This window comes from Malurus melanocephalus, unplaced genomic scaffold (assembly GCF_030028575.1).
Source record: "Malurus melanocephalus ecotype Western Australia unplaced genomic scaffold, MMel_1.1 scaffold_435, whole genome shotgun sequence".
NCBI classification, from domain to species: Eukaryota; Metazoa; Chordata; class Aves; order Passeriformes; family Maluridae; genus Malurus; species Malurus melanocephalus.
In genome coordinates this window covers 187,421-205,735 of record NW_026623667.1, presented here as the reverse complement: position 1 = coordinate 205,735, position 18,315 = coordinate 187,421, and the positions used below count along the sequence as shown (strand labels likewise).

Below are 18,315 nucleotides of genomic sequence, written 5' to 3'. Positions count from 1 at the left end.
CCCTTCAGTGATTCTCACACGAGGGCTCCTGCAAGCTTCACTCACACTGTGCAATGTGTACAGAGGGAGACCAATTTCARTCACTTCAAAAACCCCACAGATTCAACCTCCAACAGGTTTGTGGTGCACCTAGGAAACCATACAAGTGTTCAAAGCAGCGGCTTTTCCCCACCTCAAACCCCTGCAGGGCTCTGTGCCTGCACAGCTCCATGTCTGTGTGCAGTCAGGGGCTGTACCGATGGACACGATAAATACAGTTTCCTTCCCGCCTGTGTTGCAATGAAGGCCCTGCTGGAGCTGTCGGGGCATGCCTGGGCTCCTGTGGGAGCAGCCGAGGAAGGGGAAAATCTGTGCCTGGATAGGCCAAACCCMTCTGGAGGCTGTGGAGAGCCCAGCACAGCACACACGGGCTGTTTGCAGGGGACACCGAGGAGCACAGCTGACACAGCGCTGCTCTTTGCACCTTTATTGTTTGTAACCAGCCAAACGTTGCCTGACACTCACTTCTCCAGGGATACATTCCCCAAGTGGATGTTTCTAAAATGCCTCGTCCTCCATTACCCAGGTTCATACGAACGAGCTCATTAAGGCAGAAGAGGATAAAAACACCATCTCCATGTCCCAGCAGCGGCACAGCCCGGGGGATGAGCTGGAGGGATGGCACTGAGTGACAGGGGAGTGGCAGCATGTGGCACTGAGAGCTCTGTGAGGCTGTGTCTCCCCTCCAGCATCCCTCCCAGTCATCCTTCCAACATTTGCATGGCTTTTAGGGACAAAAGCCTGCCTGCCACTGCAACASAGGCCTCAGCAGATTCCAGTCTGGTCCCCAAATGTGCTGCAAAAATGTCCTGTGCAGTCCTTTCTTTACTTCCATCAGCAAAACGATTTTTTTTTTCAGTATTTCCCTCCATCTGTGGTCCCTGAGCTGTAACCACATYGCAGCAGGAGTGTCCTGTTGTGTGCAGAGAATGACCTGTCCGTGCCCGGCTGGAGGTCCAGCGAGGTCCCAAACCTTCCCTGCACGGCACAGGCATTCTAGCACAGGCTCTGCTGCTGCAAAAASTGATGTTGAAAGGATTTAATTCTATTTAAAACTCTCCCCTGCCTCCACTACGCAGAACGCTGAGGAGAGAGCTCARATCACACAGACGAGAGGAGAAAAGTAATCGGAAACTATGCAAGCCAGTCACTTTCACTTCCCAATTATTAGCTTTAACCCTATTACTGTTTAAATAACAACACTAGTGACATTTTCTAGGATAAAGTGACATTTCTGGAGGCAAAGAAACACAGCCCCAGCCTGGAAAGACTCCTGGGGCCGACAGGATTGGAATCTGAACAGCGACTGGGGCACAAAACAATCACAAAATGTGGTCAGTGTGCCCGGGAAGGAGCTGGGTTGTTTGCTCAGAGGAAAATCCAAAGCAGGCCAGTCCTTGAGAGTAGTTTTGCTTCATAAATCCCCCTGGCTCTCTCTTCCAAGACAGACCTCAGGCAGTGCTCACTCTCCCCTTCACCAGCGACTGCAGGACAAGCTCAGAGCCAGCCCTGACCCTGGCTGGCTTTTTGATTAAGCAACGTGTGCCGCTCGCAGGGCTTCYGCTGTCTGATCCCCACAGTGCAGCCATGGAAATGATCATTCCCTGGGCGATATTTGCTGTTGCTGCTGTGGTCAGAACGGGTTCCTGCTCAAAGGGAAGCTGTTACCTCTCCTGCCACGYCAGTGCTGGAGGTTGGGGTGGATCTGATGCTTCACGTTCTGACTGTAAAAGCTGGGAGCTCTGTGGGCTGCACAGCCGAGTGTGTGTCTGCAGAAAGATTTTCCTTCCTCGGGTATCTACTTGAAAGATTTTAATAAAACCCCAGAGTTCCTTTTCCCCAGGACACAGYGAGTCTGTCAGGCTGAGCCACGCAGCCTTTTGTTCCACGTGGGCTYGCCAGGCTGTGCACATTTAATCAGCATCCTCAGACGCCATCACGGGGGTTTTCCCCAACGCATCCTTCCTGATTTAATTGCCAGGATTGCAGCTGCCTCGTGGGAAAAGCACTGCATGCAAGCAGCGAGGTACAGTCGGCCCCAATCTCGTGTGCTCACTCTGTGCTTCATCACAAATGGTCTTTTCTTTCCCCCTTCATCCTCCTCATTGATGTGCTCAGACCTAAAAAATCAGCGTGTCACACAGCTCAAGCACTGCACCCTCCGAATCCCACCCTGGGCATGGCTGGAGCTGTTTGTGAGGAGGAAAATTGAGGACGGGGTAGTACCCAGTGCAGCACACTTCCACTCTCGGCTGTGCTTTGACACAGAAGCTGTCCCTGGGAAGGGAGAAGAGAGGCAGGGGATGGACCCTGTTAGTCCATCCCATCCCCTCCCTCGCTCCTCCCCTTCCCAGGGTTGGACGAGGCGCCACACAGGGTCCGCTCAGGCTTCAGGYTTCTCCAGAGCGCTTCTTCCTCCTGCATCACCAAACCCACACATCCACCCACCCACCCATCCATCACGGTTGTCTTTGTGGCCAGTGTCACCCCCGGTCCTGTCAGCTTGTGAACATCCCCCTTCCACATCCACCCACCCAAAAAGCAGATCGAGAAGATGCTCCAAAACCAACAGACCACATGAGCGAGGAATCTGCGACTGGAGACACCAGTCTGGCAGTGAACTCACGGAGCGGAGCACACACAGCCTGTCGTTTGTGCTTTTTTTCTGTGGAAAAGCCAAGTTTTGCTCAGAGCTTTCTTGTGCCAAAGCAGGAGTGGGTCAGCAGGGGAGTGGTGAAGCATCAGCCTGGAATGGGGAAGGAACATACACACAGAGAAGATTAATTATATCAGCTACAAAAATAGTTGCTATTTTAAGGTTAATGCTTGAGTGATCTGACTCAGTCAGAAAAAGAGCCAAAGGAATTGTTGGCATCAGTGCTGGCTGCTCCCCCAGACAAGCCATGGCCACCGCTGGCACAGAGAGCCACCAAAATAGCTGCTTTTCCAGAGGATTTGAACAAAATGCCATCAGAGTGAGTTCAACATCCTGGTGCAGCAGCCACAAGCGCAGGAATGCATCTGCTCGTCCTGGGGACACCCTCGGCGTCCCAGGCATCACCCGCATCTCAGATTACAGCCGTTTTACATGAGGATGAGCTCCAGGCTGCGAGCAGCTTTCCACGGGACGCCACAGCTTCCAGCTCACCAACCAGGGTGTTCCTGGAGCTGTTTTAAGCTTGACAAGATGCGAGTGAGCTGCTCTTGCTCGCCCCTGGTATCCCTGCAGGTCACAGCAAGCACCCAGCACTGGCATTTACCAGCTACTTTGATGGCTGAGCTATGTGTGACTAAATAAGAAAGCCCTCAAARTTCAAGATTTACAACTCAAGACACTCCAAGACTCAGACTCTAGCAGCTCTGCTGGCTATCACTGCTATGAATTAATTTCTATTGCACAGCATTTTAATGCCAATACACCGCATCGCTTCAGAGAAACGCAACAAACACAAAACACAACCAGGTTTTTGGGTAAGTGGCAGCGGGAATGGTGCCCTGCAGGCTCTTTCCCCAGGAAATGGAAGTGCAGATATTGAAATGATGGCCAAATGCAGCGGAAGGTCTGGAAATCACAGTTGTGCCAAGGCTGCACGTACAGCTGTCGCTCGAGACTGACACGCAGCCGATGCGCTGAGCGTTACAATTTGCTACGCTATTAATTTCTCTGTTAAATTCTAGTTTATTTTTTAAAGCCTGCATTCTCTTTACAGCCTCTGGGGCTGTAATTGTTATGCTAATGCAGGAACCCGGGAAGGGTGGCTGTGGTGAACTCATCAGCTGTTCTCCCGTTGCCTGCACTTTGCAGGCAGGGTTGGGTTGAGACAAAGCCAGGCAGGAGGAGGTTTTGTGGATCTTCGTTCATGGCACATCACAAATCCCGGCTGGCAATTGGGAAACCACCCTTGTTCTGCTCCTTGCCTTCGTCCTGCAGAGCTCAGCCCAGCCACCTTGAGCCTTCAGCCAAGGCTTGATTCCAGACAGACTGAAAATAAAAAGCTCCTCATAAGGACAACCAAGGAGTGCTGTGCACTTTGTCTGGGTGAGATAAGATCACAGTCACAGAGGCTGCAGCAGCATTTTGCAGCAAAKATTCCTGGCAGCATCCACCAGCACCCTCAGGACTGGAAAAGGGGCTGGAGAAGCTGCTCTCCACATTGTTCTCCACACTGTGCAGGTGACTTGAGCGTTTTTAAATAAAAAACCCCACATCTGTGAGAGAAGTGTCCTTAAATCTGAAAGATTGAGGTTTGGAGCAGAACAAAGCTTTTGAAAAATATACATATTTGTAAGAACCTTGAAAATAAAGGGAGGTCATGTGGCTTCCAGCTCTTCTGTGATCCTGCCCAGATGTTTGCTCCGAAGGCAGCGCGGTGTCCGTTCCGTGCTGAGCTCTGAGCGTGCAGAGGGAASGGGTGTGGTGGTGGGTTCCACAGCACAAACCAGACAGAAATCAGCCTCTTGGTCACCCACGAGTCCTGCATTGCCCCGTCAGCCCCTGGGCTCTGTCTGCTGTGGACACGTGGAGGCCGGAGCAGCTGCTGGGGCTGGTGCTGCTGACCTGCTCTGGTTTTAAAACAAGACATAAGTCCCATGAGCAAGCTTTATAAGCAAACCTTACAGTCAGACTTCTCTCACCAGTGATGCCTGTCCACCCAAATCCTACCCTGCAATCGTTAAAACCAAAACCAAACCAAACCACAATCCCCGAAAACATTCAAACATACAAAATCCACCTGATATACATATTCTTCAAATTCTGTGCCTGTTTAATAAGAGTTTGAATTGTTGCCTCCCATAAGGCTGCTCTGATTCATGGCAACACTCGGGCATTGTGTGCTTGGTAAATCCCAGCAGATATTTCCRCTCAGATTTTGCAGCAACAGTTAAAACCCTGACTGACTCAGAATACAGATTAGGGCACACACCAACCAGCTTCACTCCAACGTGTTCCTCCTATGGAGAGCATCTGCAAGGTTTAACAGTGAAACTAAAATGACCCCCCAAACCAGGAATTATGCACGCAATATACTTCCCACGGAGATAAGCAAATGGAAAACGGCCGAGGCAGGCATTTCATCCAGCTCACAGCCCACGAGGGGTCCTTCCCTGCAGTGTATTTAGCAATGATTTGTCCAGCCTAGTGCTGATTATCTAAAACAACACAGAACTGCCTCCATTTCTCCAGGGAGATTGTTTGCAGCCAAACTCATTGGCAAAAGGTTTCTCCTGACGTCTTGCTTTCCTGTGCTTTTGTTGCATCTCACCTTTGCACAGCCCAGTTTTCACAAATGAATTCCAAAYCCGTTCCTGTGGGTTCCCCCCATGCAGCCATTTTGTACTGAGCTGCATCTTCTCAGCTTTCTTTAATCRTCACTTAGTCAGGCTTACAGCTTTAATTCTTGTAATCTTCTGCCATTGCCCAATTCCTTCGTCTCAGTCACTGCAGCTGTTCTTTGTAGCCCCTCCAGTTTGGCTACTGCCCTGTGATATGAGATCCGTCCCAAAATGAACAAGTTTGGCTTCTCCAGGGGGAGGCAGATCAATACCTTCACAGCTGTGCTGGGTGGAGGATTCCTTCCAGTTTCACAGAGCTCCTGCAGAACAAAGATTCCCAGCAGTTCAGGGAAGAGACAGCTGGARCACTGACAATGACTCTGCCACATCTGCAGTAAGCAGGGGGTGCATTCCCAGGGATATGGGATACTGGGGGATATTGTGCCACCTTATCAATGACTCAGGACTGAGGCCATACAGAAGATCTGCACCCCAGAGCAATATCCTTAAGGACTAAAAACCCCCAAAACTTATTACTACACTCACAGTTGACCCATGTTTTAACTGCTCCTTTCATCGAGGATGCTCTTGTCAAGCGCAGCACAATCATCCTAAGAAGGAGCAGTAAAAGGAATTTCAAGCCATCCCTTCCATTTTGATCCTCACCTGTTCCACCTGCCAGCCCTGTAACAACCTCACCTCACATGCCTGTTCATTTTTTTCACAAAGAGCCATCTCATGTATTGTGTCTCAATTGTGCCACCCCACAGAAAATATCCCACAGGGGAGAAGAGCCACAACAAAGCAYTGTCACCCCCAATTACACCATTTTCATGGGTGAGAGGGAAGAAAAGGAATGGATGACACACATTTTTTTACTATTTAAGACAGAAGAAAGCCCTTGTCTCCTAACCAAGGGCCCCCATATCAGCATCAGCTGTGCCAATACAAGCTGTGTTATTACCTCTGCTGTACAAAGCAATTTGGTTTTTATTGACCGCTCACTATACAGGGCACTATAACACTCTCCCCTCATTAAAGCCTGTCAGTCAGAAGGAAAAGGAAGGCAGAAGCAGGATTTAAGGAGAAGGCAGCTCTTTGCAGTCATGAAGATAACCTTGCTCAAGCAAAAGCACTGACAGCAGGCAGCCAGGACTGCAATGAGGAGCTGCAAATGATCAGACAGCTGGGAATTTCAGACTCTGGAAGAAAAACCTTAGTGCAGGCAGAACAATTTACCTCCCCTGGACAGGAAAACACCTACAAAATTGCATCCAAAGGCAGAACACTGAGGAAAGTTTTGTTAGCTCTGGTTTTGTTTCTTCTGCTCCCTGTGTGATTGTGCCAGATGACCTCTGCTTGCAGCAGACCTCAGACACTGGGAGTTCTTCTGTGTCTCCTTGGAGAAGATGATCAGAAATCAATTCTTCCACGGATAACTTCTTTTGGTCTCCTTCTCAAGCGAGTGTTCCCACAATTCATCTCACCTTACCCAATCCACCCCTAACATTTCAYCTTTCCTTATGGCTGAGGAATGTTTTGGCTCAGTGCAGGCAACTCCAGGGATGAGTCTCAGAGCTGCTGTCAGGGAAGGCTAAGTAGAATGTTTTAAAGCCAAATACAGAATAAGCAGAGGATGCTCAGTTTGGAAAAAACTGCATAAAAGAGATTTAGGCCACCCCAGTGCAACAACTAGTGGCCACCTAAACCACAGGGTTTGTGCCAGCCTACCGTGGGGTGTTAGGAAACCCAAACTCCAAGCACTTTTTATATTTTAGCTCTCTGGTAAAACACCACCCACCCAGAGGCTTGAGGCAACACAGAACTGGCTGCCTGGGAGGTGCAGGGTAGAGAACACGGGCTATTTCTGGTATTACCCCTCGGTGGTAGGATGAGAACCACAGGCTGAACTGTAAGAAACATCTTGAAGACTCGAATTTCGTGCTGCAGGACATATGCTTTTGAGGGATGAGGGATTATCAGGAAGAACACYTGACAGGAGTGCTGTGCCCTCCTCATCCCTGCCAACCTAACCAGTTTGCAGAACTGAAATGCAAGGTTAGATCCCAACATCTCAGGAAGAGCACTACAGAAGTCCCAAATCRCCATCAGTTTAACCTGAAACAGGTMAAGGACTTGCCCCTCTGAGATGRYRTGGCCAGATCCACACAAGATATTACTTCACAAATAMGTTTTTCCTCTAATTTGTATCTGGACACCAAGGTTCAGAACATCAGCTCCTCATCTGCCCTTGCCTGGCAAACTGACACCAGAGCACACAGAGAGCACAGGGCTGTGAGAAACATGTTTCTTTAAGACTCAGTCCACAAACTGCTGCCTAAGTTCAGCTTACAAACCTAAAAGGGCAGCTGGGCACATCCAAGCACACCTCCAGTACCTGGAGCTCAAGGAAAGGCACCTCAGTGAGCCCAACTGTGGGTCAMTGACAGGGAAGGTTTTCTCTTCAAAAGAAGTGTTGTGATGTGGCCCTGTATCCATGATGCAGATGGTGATAGCTGGAAACTGAAGTTGAGCACAGGGAAATGCAGACTTTTGGATCAAWGGGTCAGCTGGGCTGCTGGCAGTTCAGGAGGAGAAAATGAGATGCATTAAAAACTTCTTTCTGGTCAATCTTTATTTTACACATTTGCATCACAGCAGGGAAACCAAGTTACACAGACTGTCCTGACTTGTCTCTATCTTGCTTCTCTTCAAATACTGTTTGCTGTTCTTTTAATAAAGTTTAAAAAAATACTGAAAAAAAAATCCATTTTTTACATCTGAACAGGAACTGAGGAATAGGATATTTACAGGTCATCAAAACCCCTGGAACTGGACCTTGCTGTACATAGGAAAGAATTTTTTAGCTCTTCTGGAGGTCGTTTACTAAATGAATTCAAAGCTACATTGTACAAGGTGCCCTAAAGCTGCTTAATGACACAAGAGGATCTAGAATTAATTATTAATAGTTCCTAAAGGACAAGGGAAGCTATTTAGACCTACACTCTGTTTTGACAGAGCAGGTACCAGCTCCACTGGCTACAGGATGAAGTGCTTCTGATGATGAGGAGGTCGGGCTCTACTTGAGTACATAGAGAGCAGAACACTGAGTAAAATCCCACAGGGAAATATTTATTAAGAATTGTCCTTTCTAGAGGATTGCTGCAGTCAAAAYATAAATGGGTTCTTGAGCCAGTCAACCTACAAGGAGTGACTCTTTTCTCAGCCACTTTTGTCCGGTACCATCACTCAATACCTAAGTGAGTATCAGTATTTTCCTAAATCCTGTTCCAGCCACTTGGGGGCAAAGGTCATGTGCAGTTCTTGCTGGATCATTGCTTCATCCAGGCAAGAAACTACAAGGGAGAAAATGCACAGCTTCCCAATATTGCTAGGGAAATRTGATTAATTGGCCCAAAACAGTGTTGTATCCAGCAGCTAAAAAAAAAAMMMMMMCAAATTAATTCAATTTAGAACAATATCTTACAGCAAATTAACGCCACAGAACACACAGAAACATTGGTCAAGTGCCTCTGGGCAGCACCACTYCAGCTTTCATGAAACATTGAGGCTACTGATGCTACAAACAAGGTCACAATTTCAGAGTGAGTCCCACTATGTTCAAACCTCACTGTACCTCCCACTCCTGCAGACCACAGCTCCTCACTCTTTGTACACAGGTGAAAAAYGGGGACATGCTCTATGAGTGAAGCAGAGATCATAACACAGATCTATAAAAAATCTGCTTTAAAGTGACAGCAGYCTGCATGACAGGTCAAATTGAAGGAGACAAACCAGGCAGGCTGAAGGAAGAAGGATTTCCTTCCCTCTCCTTAACAGATAAGGAACTCCAGTTCTCAGAGCTCAACAGAGCCTACAATACCCAATATCTGCTTGAAACTGGGCAGTGTTCAAATAAACAGCAAAATCCCCTCCCTTCTCATMATTTTGATTGTCAGTGGCTCGACTGCTTTTCCCTAAGAGGAACACACAGTAAGGAAAAAAAAAGACTTAACACTAAAAATCTTCCAYGGGACTTCACCAGATGTGCACACTGGAGTGATCAGGACATGCCCTTYCATGGCCAGAAGGAATGTTACACTGCTCAAGGATAGATGGTGGATGCACACTCATGCTAGAGAGAGTCCACTTAGCTTAGAAAAAAAACACATCTTCCACACTACAAGCTCCAAGACAAAATGCTGCAATGCAGCAAATTTTTACAACATGCTCTCCCAGGGTATGCTATGCCAGCATGGAAATCCAGGAAYGGGGCACTCAGCTGGAGGGAAACACCAACAATGCACTGCACAGATCACGACACACCGAGTTAGACGACAACATGAAAGAGCATCTTAACAGGACAGCATGTGGATTCTTCAACTCAAGCTGCTCMACTCCGAGCAGGCAGCAGCACTGTTCCAGATGACCCCATTATGTCTTGCTTTCTYTTAGTATGTCTCTTGATGAACCATCAAGGAAAACATTTTCCAGCCTGAAGAATGCAAGAGTCTGGCAGTTGCACTGCAAGGAGGCTTCCTATGGAAAAGAGCCTGCTGAGAGCTACAGCAGGAAGGAGGAGTGCAGCAGGGGCATGTGCATGTCAGCATCACAGGGATTTATTGGGGCATAACCTGCATTGCAAGCGAAGACTGAACCAATCTAATTTTTGTCTGCAGAGGGGACTGACTGCTCCACTGCAGTAACATATGGGAAAGCATTCAAAGCCTTTATTCCCATTGCACCAGACCTGCTGTTCCAGGACTCCTGTCACTCTGCTGCTGGGGACTGTCGGGATTGCTTCAGCTCAGGCAGAAACAGGAAAGCAAGGCTGCAGATCCTAAATGATCTGTAATCCCCATCAGCTCCTCTCCCCTCCCTCCCTGTGACAGGCAGAGCTTCCTACCAGATAAGGAGCTGTCAGCACGTGAAAGGCAAGCACTGATTATCCTGCCTGGGAAGCTCCAAGCTGCTGCACTCCACCAGCCCTGGAGCTGTGCAATGCCAGTCATGCAGCTGTGGGTTAGGGAGCAGCCCTGTCTCTGATGCCYTGCAGTGCAGCACTCACTGTGATGGACAGAAGCACCACTGCAGCCATCCTCTCCACCCTCCAGCATCCCAGCTGCTGTCCCATCCATCATGTCCATCATAGACACTTTTTGTCCTGCTCCAAAAAATTGCACCAGAGAAAATTCACTTTGGAAATGAATGCACTAAGATCTTTTGGGTTTTGACTTGTACATGACTTAATTTTCCTTCCTAATGTTCAGGCCTGACCATCTCCTGCTGCTTGGCATCCTGTGTAAAGCACCAGCTGAAGCTGTTTGTAGAGCTAACTGCTGAGGCTCAGGGCTGAACTTGGAAAAATGTCTTGTAAAAAAATACTTCCAGAACACTGCTGTGGCTTTTTGTGCCAGGACAAAAAGAAATGACCCATTTTTTGGCCTTTGACTGGTGAGCCAGGGACTTGGCAGATAAACCCACACCATATGCAAGTTTAACAAAAAAAAAGTGTGTATTAAAAAAAAAGAGAGAAACCTGAGGCTAAGGTAACAGCAGTTGCCAAATTGTCAGCTCCACTGACGCTGAGGTATGGAACAGGCAGCTGYTTGGAACCAGCTCAGCACTCACGGTTTTGGGTGAAATGCCACACCCATGACAATTTCACATCTCATTCACAAAAGGAATTAATGGGTTCTAGAATAGCCCAGATGCACTTTGTTCCTGACGGCACATCCTCATCCCTTACATACCTTAGTGCCAACACACTTCAAGTCTTCAGTGGGCTTCTCTGCACAAGCTTTACAGCCTGTTTGAGCAGCCCTTCGGATGCAGTGACACTTCCAAAGGGACTGCAGAGRAAGAGGATGAGTTTCTCAGGTATTGCATTTAAGTGTATGATGAGCTGGGACTGCCTGCGTTTGCTCATGGTCCAATTTCTGATACCTCAGATAAATAAGTGGAAGATTTCTTCTCAGAAAAGGTCCACAGGTCACCAAGCAGCCTTTCCTGTGGTACAGGATCYCTTCCCACTAAAACTGTCTCACTGCAAGGCAGCTGCAGCAAAGTCAAACTATCATTGCTGTGATTACTGTGAAATTACAGCTGAGGAGGAAAACARAAGAGCACTCTGTAGCCAGAGACAAATGCTTTTCCTGTGCTTTATCTGATGAGAAAGCAGTTCCAGGTATCAAAGCAGGTAGATTTGTTYCTACCATTCCCATGGTGCATGGAAGCAACACCTGGGAAAAGAAGTGGCACTGGRGGAAAGGGGAAAGTGATGCTGCTCCTCAAACAGTGAGTCTTGGTACAGACAGCTCACCAAGAACTCCACAGTCCCTGCTCAGGAGTGAGGAAGTGGTCCAATATTCKAGAGGAAATCCTCCTTCTCAGCTTGAAGAACGAAATAACCTGGTGGCTAATAGTCCTCCCATCAGCTGTGCCCCAGAGATGTAGTCTCTCCAAAAAAACCAGCTCCTGAATGAGTCTGTAAGCGATGCTGGCACATCCAGAGCTTTGATGATGCCCTTCCCTGACACCCTRGCAGAAGCACTTGGCTCAACAGCACCACATGCCAATGTCTCTGCATGAATATTAAGGCTTCAGTGGGTCAGTGACTTACACTTGATTTACTTTTGTTAAAGCTAATCCTCATTTCACCAGTGAGCCACTTCCATCCTCCCCCAAATTAACATCCGTTCTCACTGCTACAGCTCTGAACACCAACTGCCCTACTGACAATCCCAGGAACTACAGAGAAAACACACGTGGCATTTTAGAATGTGTCTGCGAGTCTGCAGCTAACAGTCAAGGATTCCATATTCCCCTGCATCAAGATTCTCATCATAATCTTCTTGTCTCCTGAAAAAAAAAAAAAATCATTTAGGACCAGGAGCTACAGTTGCCTGTTCTTGGTGGCAATAGCACTTTGACCAGTTCAGCTCATCTCAAACAGCAGTTTCATTAATCCTACACAGTCAGAGAGGTACAAGTAGACATCCAGAGAGGCCCAGTAACTCAGGGTAACTGTGAACCAGAGATTTATGCTGCAGTAAAATGGCKAGACAGATTTCCACTGGAGTGTCTGGTACTATTTATACTGTGCCAGAAAGGAGTGGCTTTTGAAATACCTTGAAAATATTTTATCAAGTAAATATAGTGCTCTGGGTCACAGCTTGAAAGTAAACATTTAGGCAGCCCCCTAAAAAGCAAGCATCAGTCTTACACATCTTCTGTACTTCTTTTCAGGTGGGGGTGAGTCAAGAGCAACTCCATGAACAGCAGAGAAGGTACATAGATGCTTTTTGCACCATGGGCTTAGTGCTTTAATGGAGAACAGTCACTCRTTTCCTGTATAGCAACACACCTGAAAACCTGACACATTCAGGTGGACACCTGCAGGGATAAGACAAGAAGATACTTATCACCWTTCCCACTGCTATCAGCAGTGGCAGAAGTCATCTGATCCAATACCCGTTCAGTCTCTCAAATAATTGCAGTTATTCCTATCCATTTGTTTCACAATGTTTTGTCCAAGCCAAAAGGAGTGTTTATAAAAAGAAAGAAAATACTTACATGTCTTTATCTTCTTTTCCCACCTTCTGACAGGCTTTGCAAGTCCCAGCATACATGTTACATAGCAAGTGTGTGTGTATATATGTATGAGCATTATATAAAATATATTCTTTACATACACACTGAAGATCCCTCTTCACATCAGTATTACACATTCTGAAGAACGCAACAATTCAGAATAAAGAACCGATCCAGAAAGGGGGRAAAAAAAAATAAGCTACCCAAAATCCCTAGGAAAGCTTCACACTCCTTGCAGGTACCAGGAGATCCCATTTTCTTATGATCAAAGGAGTAGTTATATTTCTGCACTGCTTTGCTCCCCCTAGACACACCCCACTCTGCAGTTTCAGTGGTGGAGAGTGCAAGTTGCTCCCTCCTTTCCACTGAGAGTAATATTAATAAATTAAAAAAGTTTCTCTGAAAGTGCTGCCTTAATCCAGTCCATCATGCTGTGCTTTCCCATTCGCCCTGAGGCTCTGCTGAACCATTCACCACTTTCTTGACCTTCTTCATGCCCTCCATTACTCCAGAAGTCGTCACCCTGGAAGAGAAGGGAGAAGCATCAGACATCCGACCTTGAACAGTAAAATCCACTTCAGCAGCAGCTCACACCCATCTTCCTGTGMCTATCAAACAACACTTTCACATCTCTTTACCCACACTGAGCAGTTTTCAYGACTGGTCTCTTGTATCACCTTGGACACAGCACAGATGGGTGCTGGGAGCCACTGTTCCTGAGCACCTCAAGGCCCTTTGCATCTATCATTAAACTAAAGCAGCAAGGAATATTGGCTCAGATTTCAAAAAAGATAACAGGGATGGTTAAATAGCTAAACCAGGTGTTTATTTGTTAAATTTGAGCAGTTTGCTTAAGAAACCCATTTTGCWRTACAGCTGATCACCATTATTTCTGACTCTTCTGCATTTTAACAGGTAAATGTATYACACAAACATACACATAGTGGACAGCACCCTAAATGAACCTTACTAGCTTCATGCACACCAGCTCCTCTTAATAGCAAAATGAGCTACTAAAGAGAAGTGAGAAGTTATCCTTTTTATATCATCCAAGCCTCACAACACCCTTCACACATTAGGCAGACTGAACTGTTTATCCAGGCAGAGCAGCACCATTCCTCTTAGAACTGCCTTGGCTTTCCAACAGCTCTTCAGCTCAGCAGCTTTCCTCTGCTGCTATACTAAACAGGCAATTTGGATGCACAACACATTTCCYTTATTCTTTTGCACAGTGTGATTCTCATTCCATGCAGGTATTGTTCCCCCCACAAACATGCTACAAAGGTTATTCTGGATGCTGAAGGTAGGAGTGCCAATAGCTCAATGCATTCCCAAGGGATGCCTGGAAGCACACACAGACCTGTCCTGTTCAAAGCTGCCCCTGTTGGTCTGGGAGTGCTTTCACCTGCTGTTTACCATGTCAGAGTGCTTTATTTGATCAGAGCTGCTAACAACACCTCCACAGCATCACCCCAAGAGGAGAAGTCATTTTCAGATAACACTCTTCTTCCCTTAGTTCCACCTTAGATCCCAGCTTCTGTTCATGTACTGTAAAAATTATTTACTCAGCCTGCTGTGTTCAGTGATATTCCTGCAGTGGCCATACTGAGATCATCAGTGGTTCAGATACTTTAGAGTGGGCCTAAATGAGCTTGTGCTTAATAGAAAAGGGTCACAAAAGTACAGATAAAATAACTTAATTCCCTACTAAAACAAAAAGTACAGAGAAAAGTAAGCAGGTTGCTTAAAGKRAAAAGATGGAATTAGTAAACAACAAACATTTCCTAGAAGAGATCAAACTAATCAGTACAGAGACATGTAGATCTCTTAAGTTCTTCCTGTTGACAAAGGTTTCCCCYGTCATATAGGAAAAATTCTGAGGAAACATAAGCTAGACAAAAATAACTAATTGGAAAAGTGTGCATTGAGATGTACTTAATGGTTTCCTGTCAAAAATGTAAGAACATTGAGTGTGGTTCCAGAGAGGCCTGTCCTGGGTTCACTTCTACTCGGTATTTTCAGTAATTGCCTGGGTAATGGAATAGAGAACTTGCTTATTAAATCTGCACAAGACACTAAGAGCTACATATTGGAGGACAGGACTAGAATGCAGAAAGATTCTGGCAAATTGAAGTAATAGTCTGAAAAGTACAGGAGGATGCAGCAAGACAGCTACCAAGTTTACTCTTCAGAAATAATCAACTTCATAATTACAGAATGAGGAGCTAAGTACCTGTTCCTCAGGGAGGAGCTGAAGATTGCCATGAWATACAAACCAGCAAGGAGCATACAACAGAAAGCAGCAGCAGACACACACATGGCACCAAAGTAGCCCCAACACTTGAGTCACAGCTGGGAATATCCCCCCTGGCACACAGCCTAGATTCCAGCACTGCACTGATGCCACCATGGAGCCACTGCACACCAAGGTGGTGACAGAAGCAATGAGAAATGGAGAAATAGATGGAATGATCTYCTCCCCATGTTCATTCAGCTAACACAGAAAGTGCAGGCAGATYGAGCCATGCCCTTTGCTAGCAGAGAGGCCATTAACTGTGTTCCCCCTCAGTAACAGCAAATATCTGCAAGAGATTTCTGTGTGGATTCTCCCACAGTGAAAGTTAAAGCCCATCTGAAGAGTTGAAGGACTGTTCTGTCTCGTGACAAGTGCATGAAGCAGCTCTCAAGTCCCTCCTTTTCTCAGATCGCTCAGGCACAGCAGGCAATTCCTCTCCCTCTCAAAATCAGTCCAGCCACCACATTTTAGTGCCCAATAAAATGACAGTAGCAGCACTAAGACCMAGCACACTGAACTCCTCATTATTGCCCTCAGAACAGTCTCAGCACTTCAGCTCTGACCTGCAATACGGCAGGGAAATGTTCCTCACCTGCAGTCAGCTGAACTGCATTTCCAGCCCACAAATCAGCAGCAGTTAAAATGCAACAAATCCTTCTCACTAAAYTCCCTCTCCAGAGAGCATTTCTGTGCCTGCCAGAGGGATATCCATCACAAATGAGGCARAGAAGGAGTTCCCCAAACACTCCATCACACAGTGGTACGTGCTGCAGATATTTCATGGGGTTTATTTTCCTCCTGCTTTGTATCCAAGGTATCAAGGAATGGCTAAACATTCAGAAGCAYCYMCMRCTSTSSASAGYKGKRGATATCTCAGCTRTCTTTTCTCCTAYTTATTTGTTTTAYAGTCCAACAAGAAACACTGCAATAKTGGCAGCAGCCAGCCCTTACAAGCTATTGCAAAATGGAGTGAAAACTCATCAGCCATGGAGCAAAAAAGCTGATCTCTGCAAGGGAAAAATGTGTTAGGTGAAGAAAATCACTGCTAATGAAGAGCACCATGAAYCAGCCTGCCATGAAGCACAACCTGAGAGAAAGCAGAGAAAAGCAACCAAGCAGGACGTCAAACCTTAGCACAGAATAAGCTGTCTCATGACACAGTGAGAAACTCCAGATCTCAAGGCATAAGCAAAGAACAGTGTTACCACAACAGTTCCCTGTGTTGAGGCTGTTTTGGGTGTTAAGGAGAAGCAAAGTGTCCCCACACTGAGTAAGACAGATTTACCCACTTGAGGACAAAGCCATTAATGGTTTCTTATCCTGCAATTTCTCCTCCAGTGGAAATATCTTAACCTCACATGATGCATGAACATCATTYTCAACCAAGACCTGTAAAAGAGCACTTGAATATCCAGCATCTAAAGCCAGCTTACTGAAATTTTTTAAAAACCCCAACACCAAAAATTTTCCTTTACCCTTCCTCACCTCCACCTCATCCACTGTACTGTTTATATTTTTGTGTTCATGCCCCAGAAATGGCATTAGGACTGGAAGCCTGACAGCTCTTTCTGCCAAGTGTGGCTGCACCTTTTCAAGCAGGGAGCCTTAATCTAACAAACTGTCAGCAACGAGCCCACGAACTGACAGAACTCAAGAGGCTGCCCAGCACAGAATACACAGAAAGCCACTTTGCTGATGATGAATGGCTATTGAACCTGCTTGAAAAAGGACAGACAGGTCCTTAGCTCAGCTTTAGTCACACTCTCCTCCCTGCCAGGACAACTTCTGTGGAGTCTGGAATAACTGAASAGATTCCTGCAATGTCTGTGGATTCTTTCTCCAAGCCAGAGTTACCTTTGCTGCTCTTGATTTGTATTTTATTTTTGAGAGTTACAAGAATTTACAGAGAGGATTTGTGCCTTATGTTGCTTCTGTCACAGACACCTAATTTGCAGATTTTTCTTGAAACTTTGCTGATTTCCAGTGTCCTTAACAATATTTACATTTACTGCCAGATGAAACTTTGTATTGTTTGCAATGCATGAAAACAAACACAAGCTAGACAGCTGCATTTAAAATGGCCTATTTTTTTTAAATGGAAGACAAGCAAGCCTAGAAAAGAAGTTTGATAACCTCACAGCTTTCCCCTCTGCTGGCTCATAGAAATGTTGAGTCTAAAAAAACTGAAGCTTCTGTTTTACAGAACCTGATTTTAAACAAAAACCCCCGGGAGAGGAAAACAATCATAAAACTTGGCAATAAGACATAGCAAAACATGAAGAAGTTTGCAGGTTTTTAGTTTCTGCCATGGCCTGTGAAGACAAATGGGTATTTATCACATGAAAGACAAAACACTCATGCAATGGTTAGTCAGGGCTATCAGGCACGCAGTCACCTGCTCAAATAAATTCAGATTTTTTTCCCCCTCAACAGAAACAACATTTAATATTTATAAACATAAAAATAGGCCCAGCAAGACCAAATCAATGAGAAATTTAATGCACTTCCACTGCAGTGCTTCACCTGTCACAGAATGTGTATAAACTCTGTTTTTCAAATAGCTACAAACTTAACCTTCCTGATGGAGYTGGGGAAGGGAGAACCAGACACAGATTATACCCTGCCAAGTGCCCAAATGGAATAAAACTTCTGGTGAATCAGATCAGAAAAATCCAAGCAAGGCTAAGGGGAACAACCCACAAGACACAACAATGGAAACTCCCAAGGCAAAGAGCAAAATGCCTTACTAGGAAAAGGCTCACAAGGAATTCTGATTCTAGAGTTTTTAGCAATGCCTATCTCACTAGGGTGAGATGTAAATCACTGAATTAGTTCATTAAACTTTCTCCAGCTCATTTCTGGCAGATTCTCCTAAATTTAGCAACTTCTCAATTGACTGAAATCACTGTATTTGAAAGGTGTCCTATTATTAGTCTTAACAAAACCCCCACAAGCAAAAATTCATTAAGTACGTAATGCAAAGTTGAAATTCACTCTAACAGGCAAAAAGGGAAAAAGCTTGTTTTGGTACAATCACAAATCCTGCCAGTTCAGACAGTGACTTCCTGATGTGAATGCTTTCTTACCAAACAGCTTCCAAACTGAGACCAGTT

The 18,315-nt window shown here is 46.0% G+C and overlaps 1 protein-coding gene across 1 annotated transcript in view; it reads right to left on the bottom strand.

The window, feature by feature from the left end:
- Positions 1 to 8,775: 8,775 nt before the first annotated feature.
- The window catches only part of GPR107 (G protein-coupled receptor 107), a 35,317-nt gene continuing 25,777 nt past the window's right edge, over positions 8,776 to 18,315 (bottom strand). Inside the window, exon 18 of the mRNA XM_057380064.1 lies at positions 8,776 to 13,429. Within this exon, the coding sequence (XP_057236047.1) occupies positions 13,333 to 13,429 (97 nt within the window). The 3' untranslated portion in view covers positions 8,776 to 13,332. The remainder of the gene's footprint in view (positions 13,430 to 18,315) is intronic.